Source organism: Bos taurus, chromosome 29 (genome assembly GCF_002263795.3).
Source record: "Bos taurus isolate L1 Dominette 01449 registration number 42190680 breed Hereford chromosome 29, ARS-UCD2.0, whole genome shotgun sequence".
In the NCBI taxonomy this organism is placed as follows: Eukaryota; Metazoa; Chordata; class Mammalia; order Artiodactyla; family Bovidae; genus Bos; species Bos taurus.
In genome coordinates this window covers 37,942,095-37,952,096 of record NC_037356.1, presented here as the reverse complement: position 1 = coordinate 37,952,096, position 10,002 = coordinate 37,942,095, and the positions used below count along the sequence as shown (strand labels likewise).

The 10,002-nt window shown below is 46.1% G+C and overlaps 1 protein-coding gene across 2 annotated transcripts; it reads left to right on the top strand.

The window, feature by feature from the left end:
- Nucleotides 1–216: 216 nt before the first annotated feature.
- PAG7 (pregnancy-associated glycoprotein 7) lies at nt 217–9,253 on the top strand. Of its 2 annotated transcripts, NM_001109978.1 has the most exon segments (9): nt 245–308; nt 1,386–1,536; nt 2,514–2,631; nt 2,730–2,848; nt 4,035–4,228; nt 5,150–5,266; nt 6,930–7,071; nt 7,159–7,257; nt 8,959–9,108. In NM_001109978.1, coding segments are annotated over 9 exon segments (1,143 nt in total). In that variant the 5' UTR covers nt 245–255.
- Nucleotides 9,254–10,002: the final 749 nt, after the last annotated feature.

Sequence of the window (10,002 nt, the reverse complement as noted above, 5' to 3'; positions counted from 1 at the left end):
TTGATTTTCCAGCCAAGCTTCAAGGAAGAGATTACAGTTCAATTCTCTGTATTCTGAAAAGCTTCAAAGTCCATTCGCCAAGAACACTGATGAAGGTAAAGATTTTATCGAGACCTTTGTGTTTTTTTTCAGATCTTTTAGTGGCCTAAAGGGGAAAACTAGGGTAGGTCAGAGCATATATAACTAGGGGCTCCCGGTCACCACTACATGCTAAGAACCAAAACTTCCCTGAGTACTTGGAACCAGGAAAGAAGCATGAAGTGGCTTGTGCTCCTCGGGCTGGTGGCCTTCTCAGAGTGCATAGTCAAGTATGTATGGGGACTGTATGTCACATCATATTCCTTTCTCGGATTTTTCTTTTCATCTGATTATTCTACCACCCATCAGATTTGAAGGGAATGGAATATTTCCCTAAGAGTCTTAAAGTTCAACTCTTACTTTTTGATAAGTAACTTGCTATAGGAACTGTGGATCCCAAGGTCTTGGTGTAAATTTGGGTTGCACAAATCTTGGGGTTCAGACAAGTCATGACCTGTTCAAAATGCAACTCCTTGCAACTGTTCAGTGCACAGTCTATGCAGATGTTGATGTGGTCCTCTGGAATAGCACTTTTCTACATTTTGTTCAACATGTCCTCTTTTCTCCTGTCTATTTCAATGTGTATATGCCTATGTCTACATCTCTGTATCACTGTCATTTATCTCTCCATCTCTTTGGAAGTCACTGGGAGTGTATTTCTCTTTGTGTTGTTTGCTTTTAATTGTTCATTTGACTCTTACTTCCTTCTCAAGCCTCTGAATTTCCCTTAATTGTTCCCTATATCTTGGATTCTTCTTTTAACTCTCTCCTCTCTTTCAACTTTGAGGAAGATACACCATTTTATATACACTGATTTATATCTGACGAGCAGTGTGACCACTGCCAACTCAGAAACCTCTTGTATTTCAAATTGCTCCCTTGTAAAAGAGGATAAGAGTCCCCCTTCTACCTCCTTCCTTGAGGTTCTTTGAGAAGGAATGAGTGGGATGCCAACGGCAATGCTGATGGCTGTCATTGTTGAGACTTCCTATTTATCAGGTACCTTATATCCATCACTTCACATATCCCCAAGGTATTCTATTTGGAGGGTTTGTATTGTTACATTCCACCATTTTGCTGAAGGGGAGACTCAGACACCACATGGTCATATGGCTTACCCAAGATTGCAGAAAAGAATCTGTATTCAAAACTATGTCTTTGCCATGTTATATGCATAAAATTCTGATAATAATGTGCCTCATAAAAATGATTAGAAAATACACAGGGCCATTACAATGACAGTTATACCTTAACACTGACAGCTAATTGTAGCATCTTTGTTTTCTTTGTCAAATGCTCGGTGAAAGAATACCTCTAAGGAGAGTGAAGACCATGAGAAAAACTCTCAGTGGAAAAAACATGCTGAACAATTTCTTGAAGGAGGATCCTTACAGACTGTCCCAGATTTCTTTTCGTGGCTCAAATCTAACTATTCACCCGCTGAGAAACATCAGAGATGTGAGTATTTGGGAAGGATGGTGCTCCACAGCGCCCCCTGGAGCTCCAGCCTAGCATGGGGCTCATCTGGAGGTGCCAGATGGGATGTTGGGGTTTGGGGTTCCTACAGGAGGCAGAGACACTGGAAAAGAGGGACCCCACCCAGAGGAGAAGGCACTCTCATCCCCAACTGTTGGTTTTTGTGACTGGGCCTGGCAATTACCAGGTGGCAGGTAAATATCCATTTTTGTGTCAAAGATGTGTCATTAGTTTGAGGGTGACTGTTCCCTCTGAACTAAGTGAGCCACTCAGTTACAGATGAATAGTGAACCATCACTGATCAGAAGGTAGAACCAACTGCAAAGCAATTGTGAATCCCCAGGTAAAGGAATTCAGTTTCCACAGATGCAAGAATGACAGCAGAAAAAACTTACTGAACCTGTATTCTGTGTATTGCCATAAGAATCTAACACAGTGCTTACTGTTTTTAGATTAGAAAAGGGCTTATTTTGTTTTCAAGAATGCCAATGCCAGCCTGAGAGATAGGCAAAGAGTAAATACATCTCAAATAAAACAGTCACCTGTGTGGTGTTGATTGGATGTGGTCTAAGTTTAGAGGGAGTGGCTGGGGTTCATCAAGTAGGACCTCCTGGAGAAGGGGGTGCTATGCCTTGTTTTGAAGAGACTACAGAGCTTCTCAAATGAAGGCACGAGGACTTTCCTGGGTGTCCAGTGGTCCTGGAGGCCCAGTGCTTATGCCTCTTGGCTTCCCATGAAGGAGCTATGACTTCAACGCCTGGTCATAGAGTCAATATCCTGCATACAATGTAGCAGAGGAAAAATATATCAAATGCAGATACCTCTGTGACCAAAGTCTATGAGCTGCATGGTGGTTAGAAAGTGGTCTCAAGAGATATGTGACACCCAGAGGGAGGCATCAATGTGGGAATAGAGGATAGCCAGTTCTGCACTAACCCACTCCCTCCTTCTCCCTGTAGATCTTCTATGTCGGAAACATCACCATTGGAACACCCCCTCAGGAATTCCAGGTTATCTTTGACACAGGCTCATCTGACTTGTGGGTGCCCTCGATCGATTGCAACAGTACATCCTGTGGTGAGTACAGACACCCCCTACCCGGGCCATCTTTCACTTGCCCTGCTACCCTGTTTCCACCCTTGGCACCTGATGACACTCATCTCTTGTGTCTGCAGCTACACATGTTAGGTTCAGACATCTTCAGTCTTCCACCTTCCGGCCTACCAATAAGACCTTCAGGATCATCTATGGATCTGGGAGAATGAACGGAGTTATTGCTTATGACACAGTTCGGGTAACAGTGTAACATATGCTGAGTCAGGACTGGCTATAGAGTGACCATGGCTTGCAAAACAGATGCAGGACCATCTGGCAGGACCCTTCCTAGCCTAACTCCCATAGATATTGGCCACCTTATCCACAGGATCATGTCTCTGGGGGGGAAGTGACCATGGTGACACACAAGCAAACAAATTAGCTAACCCAGAGAGTGGCTTGAGATGTGGACTTGCACCTCCTCTGCCAATGAGCAGTTCAAGGTCCATTTATCTGGGAACGAGAAGGGATAAAGCACCCACTTTTATATTCACAGACTGTTCCAGCCACTTTCAGGTAATAACTGGTTTAATTCTGCAACAACTCCACAAAGCAGTTACTCTGATTAGCTCATGAGACATATGAGGAAACTGAGGTCCAGACAGCAAGGGCCTTGCTGAGAGCACACATGTGATAAAACATGGAGTTAGGCTGGCTTTTCAGGACTGAAGTTGCTGTGGGGTGTTTAGGGACAGGATAAAACTGATCTGAGGGCCATGGGGGCAGTCAAGGGCTTCAGGTATCCAGAGTGGGAAACTGGAGGCCTGAGAAGTCAAGGGGCCTGATAAATGAGTTTTCACTCTTGAGCACCCTAATAAATCTATGGCTTGCCTCCCCCAAAATATTTGAGTAGTTCCCCTCTCTCTCTTTCTCTCTCATACACACTCACAGAAATACACAGATATCCCCAAAAGTGAATTCCCCAGGCAGTAATTTCATAGAACTCTGCAAGCAAGATTGAGTTTTTGGCTTCTGTCTTCCTGGACAGATGCAGAGTCCACAGTACCTTACAGAGAATGCAGTCCATTCCTGTCATTAGGTCACAGTGACACCAAAGAGAAGGCTATCTTGCTCTTGATTGTTTTGTCCATAAGGTGGCATCAATGGGACCTGTCCTGACTCTTGGTTGCCCTACTTGTACAGGAGCCACGAGGCCAATTTAACTCACTCAGGTGGTGTTTTTCAGAGGGGCAGATGTTTTAAAATTCACAGCCTCTCTCAAATGGAACCTAAATTCCCCTTCTACCTTGCGCTAACCGTCTGTGGGCAACCAAAGACAGAGCCCAGCCTCAATTCTTCTCTGAGGATCTAATGGCAATGCACCCCAGCCCAGTCCTAGCCCCACTTCACATATCTGTAAGTGGGAACACTCTTCTCTCCCACAGATTGGGGACCTTGTAAGTACCGACCAGCCATTTGGTCTAAGCGTGGAGGAATATGGGTTTGCGCACAAAAGATTTGATGGCATCTTGGGCTTGAACTACTGGAACCTATCCTGGTCTAAGGCCATGCCCATCTTTGACAAGCTGAAGAATGAAGGTGCCATTTCTGAGCCTGTTTTTGCCTTCTACTTGAGCAAGTAAGTCTGAGATGGACAATTCCTTTCTCTAAATTAACTGTAAGATGCTTTCAGTTGCACAAAAATTATAGAACACTTGATAAAGTATCCTGAGAGTAATATAACCAAGGATAACTATGGCCCCAGGGCCCTACCTGGCTTTACCACTGGTTTTTATAAATAAAATTTTAGTGGAACACAACTCTACTCCTGGGCTCAAGACCAGTAACTTGGTCTGGGGGGGGGGGGGGGGCGGTGGGTCAGTGAGGAGGAACGCAAATGAAAGGCAACGGGAAACAAGTTGAAGGAAAAGGCATTAGTATTTGCTTATGAATTTGATAAGGAAGGAAGGAGAAGGATGGTGGATATCTTTCCTTCCTCATTAGCATTTCACTGAGAAACCAGGACCAGCTACCCAATTTGTAGGAGCCAGGGAGTAATGAAAGTGTGGGGCCCCTTGTTCAAGACATATGAGGCATTTCAAGACAGGGAGAACAGAGGTGGGGTCCCTTCTGAGTGTGGAGCCCTTTGGACAGTGTAGGTCATAGGCCAGTGGAGCCAACTCTGGGTGATGTGAACCCACACCCTTAGGACTCCCAGGCTTTATTTTCCTGAAAAATGACAAAGAGGACACGAGGAAAGCCAAAACACTTCAGCACCCTGTCCTATGATGGTGTCTGAGCACTCAGGTCACTGGAGGTCCAGGGTGTCTTCAGAAGACATAAGGGATGGAGCTCAGACAAGTGATGCAGCTTCTAACCTCCTCTGTGCCACTCATGAGACATTAACAGACTTCAGTCTGGATCTAAATCTCTCCTAGATGCTATTTCTGCATCTGTACATCAGGACCTTATTAGGGTGTTGATCATTGGATAAGCACAGCTCTCAGACAGTGCTGTTGTTACTGTCCTCCAAGGATCCCACCCTCACTTCTCTCTACAGAGACAAGCGGGAGGGCAGTGTGGTGATGTTTGGTGGGGTGGACCACCGCTACTACAAGGGAGAGCTCAAGTGGGTACCACTGATCCAAGCAGTCGACTGGAGTGTACACGTAGACCGGTAAGCCTCTCCCTCTGAGGGTCAGCCCAAGTGATGCTCCCGCTAATGTACAAGGACACAGGCAGACACACACAAATGCATTCTCAGACACACAGTCACACAGACATATACAGCACCTTCAACGACAGAGACAGACACACAGACACATGGAAACACACAAGCAGACACATATAAACAAACACAGAGACACATAAAAACATGCATAGCTAGTCAGAGACACACAAGCACAAACAGAAACACATACAAACAAACACACAAGCACATAGATACACAAACAACCCATGGGTTCATAATCCCCAGGCCTTCTGAGCAAGGCTCTGACCAGGGTCCTAAAAGGGTCCAGAGAGGTCTGTGCAGCCGGGAGAGGGCTGCACCTACTGCCCTTTGAAGTGGAGAGCATGGTTAGAGGACTCTACAGTGTGGTGAACAGAGGATCAAGGAGAATTTCACCAGCCTGAACAGAGTTATGATAAGATGACCAACTGCCCAGGGCTACCTAGGACATAGGAAGTTCTCAGTACAGATAAATGTCATTTTAAAAACAGGGACAGTCCTGAGAAAATGGGGAAAACTGGTCTTAGGGAGCAGCTACCCAGCAGTGGAGAGGGGTTGGCTGCAGTCTTAAGACGTTAAAGCAACTAATTAAAAAGGCACCCCATGTTCATGGGCACACAGTGGGGCAGGGGCTATAACAGAGAATCAGGAAAGTGGGATCCAGGAGTGACCTGAGGACAAGAGGCATAATTGATAGGATTCTGTGTGATACTCTCAGACAAAAGCTGACTTATCCTTTGGAGTTTCTGTGGGCTAGTCATGTATTTCCTGGCCAGGGTCTCAGGGTCTGAGCTGGTTGTAGGAGCAGTTCTGGGAGACACCCTCTCCCAGAAGAGCCCCTCTCTCCCCCTACTATGAGAATCTGCTGCTCCTGCGAATCTCTATCTTCACTCTGTGTGTGACCCATTATTTGTTCCCCATCAGATACAGCTCTCTTGATGTTTCTTATTGTTTTCTCAGTCTTCATTCACTCATTGAACAGATAAGCATTGGACATCCACTGTGTGCCAGGCACTGTAGGGAGGCAAGGAGAATAAAACTCTCCCTCACATTTAAGAAGGCAGATGTACGTGAAGTGACTCACCCACATAGTGAATTGTAACTTTGGTACATGATAGACATGAGGAGGAGAAGGCAATGGCAACCCACTAAAGTACTTTGCCTGGAAAATCCCAGGGACAGCAGAGCCTGGCGGGCTGCTCTCTATGAGGTCACACAGAGTCGGACACGACTGAAGTGAGTTAGCAGCAGCAGCAGCAACAGTCATGAGGAAGGGTCTACAGAGATGACCAAGACAGGAGACTGATAAACACCAGGTGAAAGAATTCCCGAAAACAATACAATTAAGGTGGAATCTGGAAGATGAGAAGAAATTTGCTAATCAAAGGGGAGTGGAGTCTTCCAGGAAGGAAGACCAGCTTGTGTCAAGGTACAAAAGATCCTGGTGTATTCAAGTACTACATTTGAGGATATCAGGAAAGGTGCTGTGTCGAGAGCAAAGGAAAAGAGGGCAAAAGATGAAGGGCTGCTTAGGAGACAGTCGGGAAGGGGGCAACTCTGGGGAGACTCAGAGTGACCTTGATGCCCGCTTTCTTCCATTGTCTTTCAGCATCACCATGAACAGAGAGGTTATTGCTTGTTCTGAAGGCTGTGCGGCCCTTGTGGACACTGGGTCATCAAATATCCAAGGCCCAGGAAGACTGATTGATAACATACAGAGGATCATCGGCGCCACGCCACGGGGTTCCAAGGTGAAGGGTCATGCCCCAGGGTCACTCCCAGGCTCCACACACAACAAGGATCTCCAGGGCCAACCTCTCACCCTCTCTCTCTAACAGTACTACGTTTCATGTTCTGCGGTCAATATCCTGCCCTCTATTATCTTCACCATCAACGGCGTCAACTACCCAGTGCCACCTCGAGCTTACATCCTCAAGGTGAGGGGACAATACTGAGGGTTGGTTCTCAAACTGGAACTTGCAGGAATCCTTGGGCTGCTGCTGGGAGGAGGGCGCCCTCTGGAGGCCATGTCACACTATTGCAGATGCTGCTGAGCCCAGTGGCTGGGCCAGTGCCTCCCACAAAACCAAACACTTGAGAGTAATGGGCTGTGTGGGACACTGATCTTCCTGAAATAAATGTGGAGATACCACACCATATGGCATGGTGGGAGTCAGGGAGAGGGGAACATTAAAATTCTCAGTCCTCAAAGAGCTTCAATTCAATCTGAACCCTTAGGTGCATGAACATGAAATTCAGTTCTAGCAGTCCCCGAAATAGGCCATGTTACATGGAGAATGGCTGGGGACAGTCCCAGTGTGATGTCCCTGCATAAGTTAACAGTCTGCCTTCCCTTCTCAAGATTTTTCTGGTTTGAATGATAAATTACATGGTCAGCCTAGTCCTAGCCTGCATCTTCCCCTTGCTCTGGACAGGTGCCTCCTTTTTCAGTTGGGATACCAGACCCCTCTGTGGGGAGGTTGGATAATAAGGTGAATAAAGGGTGCAGAGTGACTGCTCAGCCCCAGCAGAGGGAGGAGGCTTCATGTCAGCTCCCTGTGAGAGTTCAGAGCTGGCTGATGGACTCAAAGAAGACTTTGAGGAAGAGAGGGAATTTCAGGAATTCTAAAACAACAAACTCATTGAGCCATTTTGAGGGTTGCTTGGTTTAGGAAAAAGTGCACTGGATTCCATGCAAATGGCATCTCAAGGTGGTCTGCACTGGGGCACTGGGGACTTACTAGGGCTGATGAGGGCTATGGACTGACCATTGGGGATGGGGAACCAGAGTACGTTACCCAGCTAAGCCTGGAGTGGCCAAAGAGGGTGAATGTGGGCCAAAGGAGGCTTCTCAGAGTTCCTGGGTTAAGTCTTCAAGAACGTGTTGTGGGCACTGCCGTATTTAAGATGGATAACCAATAAAGAGTTACTTTGTAGCACAGGGAACTCCACTCAGTTATATGACAGCCTGGATGGGAGGGGTGTCTTTGGGACCAGGATACCCGGATACATATGGTTGAGTCCCTTTACTGTCCACCTGAAACTCAGAATATTGTTGATCAGCTATACTCCAATACAAAATACAGTTTTGTTGTTTTTTTTTTAATAAAGTACGGATTGTGGGGATGGAGGAGGAGAACCAGCATTCTATGCAGAGAAAACAAGGAGCAGGAGTCAGAAGGAAAGAAACAGGGAGTGAGGGGAACTATGGACACACTTGTTCTTTTCAAAAAAATTATATTGAAGTGTGGCTAATCTTCAGTGATGCATTAAGTTCTGCTGCATAACAATGTGACTCAGTTATACACATAAAAATATATTTTTTCTTATTCTTTTTCATGTGGTTTATCACTGAATATTGAATATAGTTCCTGACACTCTACAGTAGGACTTTGTTGTTTTTCATTCCTCTGTTTCCCCAACTCCCAGTCCTCCACTCACCACACCCTTCCTCATGATAAACTGATATCTTGGCCCTCTTTGGTTTTGGATGAACTCTCATATCCCCTGCTGCTGAGAAAACCCCTTGATACTTACTAAAAGAGGGAAATAAAACAAAGAATTGTGCTGGGTCTGGATATTGGGGGAGTCACCGGTAAGGGTTCATGCTGACTGGTGTGTGTCTTTGACTTCCCCAGGATTCTAGAGGCCACTGCTATACCACCTTTAAAGAGAAAAGAGTGAGGAGATCTACAGAGAGCTGGGTCCTGGGTGAAGTCTTCCTGAGGCTGTATTTCTCAGTCTTTGATCGAGGAAATGACAGGATTGGCCTGGCACGGGCAGTGTAAATGCTTGGTGTGGCTCAAGAATCATTAAGGCCACTCCTAACACACACTCACTCACACTTTGGGCACTGCTGCCCAGGATGCTGGTGAACTGTATTTGGTGTTCTGTACACCCTATTCTCAGTAAAGAATAAAGGGTTTCACTCTTAATGATGCTGAAACAAAGGTTGCTTCTGTTTGTGTCTGGGTGTGAGGAATCTAGAACCAAGTCTGAATCAAAATTGAGAGGAGCCCTACTCCAACTGGCTTCAAGGAATAGGGAGACTCACTGAAATGATTCTGGGAATCCAGGATACAAGAATCAGAGCAAATACAAAGATCTCAGTGACTGGACCCAAGAAATCAGAAGCCATCAATTCTCTCACACCCTCGCTATTTCCCTTCTGTCTACTTTGATGGTTTTAGCCTGGCAACTTTTTTTCTTTAGGCTTCTACACCTAGTGAGGGAGTTCAAGCTACCTGCCCTAGGGTTTTAAATCCTGAAGGCATCACCTAGTAAGGAAAAAAGTTTGCAGACATCAGAGTTCAAGGGTGTTCTCTGAATCACCCACTTCAGTTCACATGTACAGCCCTAGATCAGCCATCCTGGCAGGGACATGGGGTCTTATGACTGGCTTTACATGGTCTTTGGCCTTGACCCAGCAACACACATGGTTGTCAATTTCCTCCAGAGCTATGTGACTGATGCTGGGGAGAGGCAACCCCAAGGATAGCAACTGGCAGGTAGTCTAGGCCATGGAAGAGTTTGTGATGACCCACCAACTCCACCACTTCCACATTCAGAGGAATTATAAGGGATAATGAAATAGACTCTCTTCATCCCATCTCAGACGAACTTATCACTGGGCTTCTCCTCCAGTGGATTTTGGATGAGGTACTTCATGCAGAGCTGGTTCC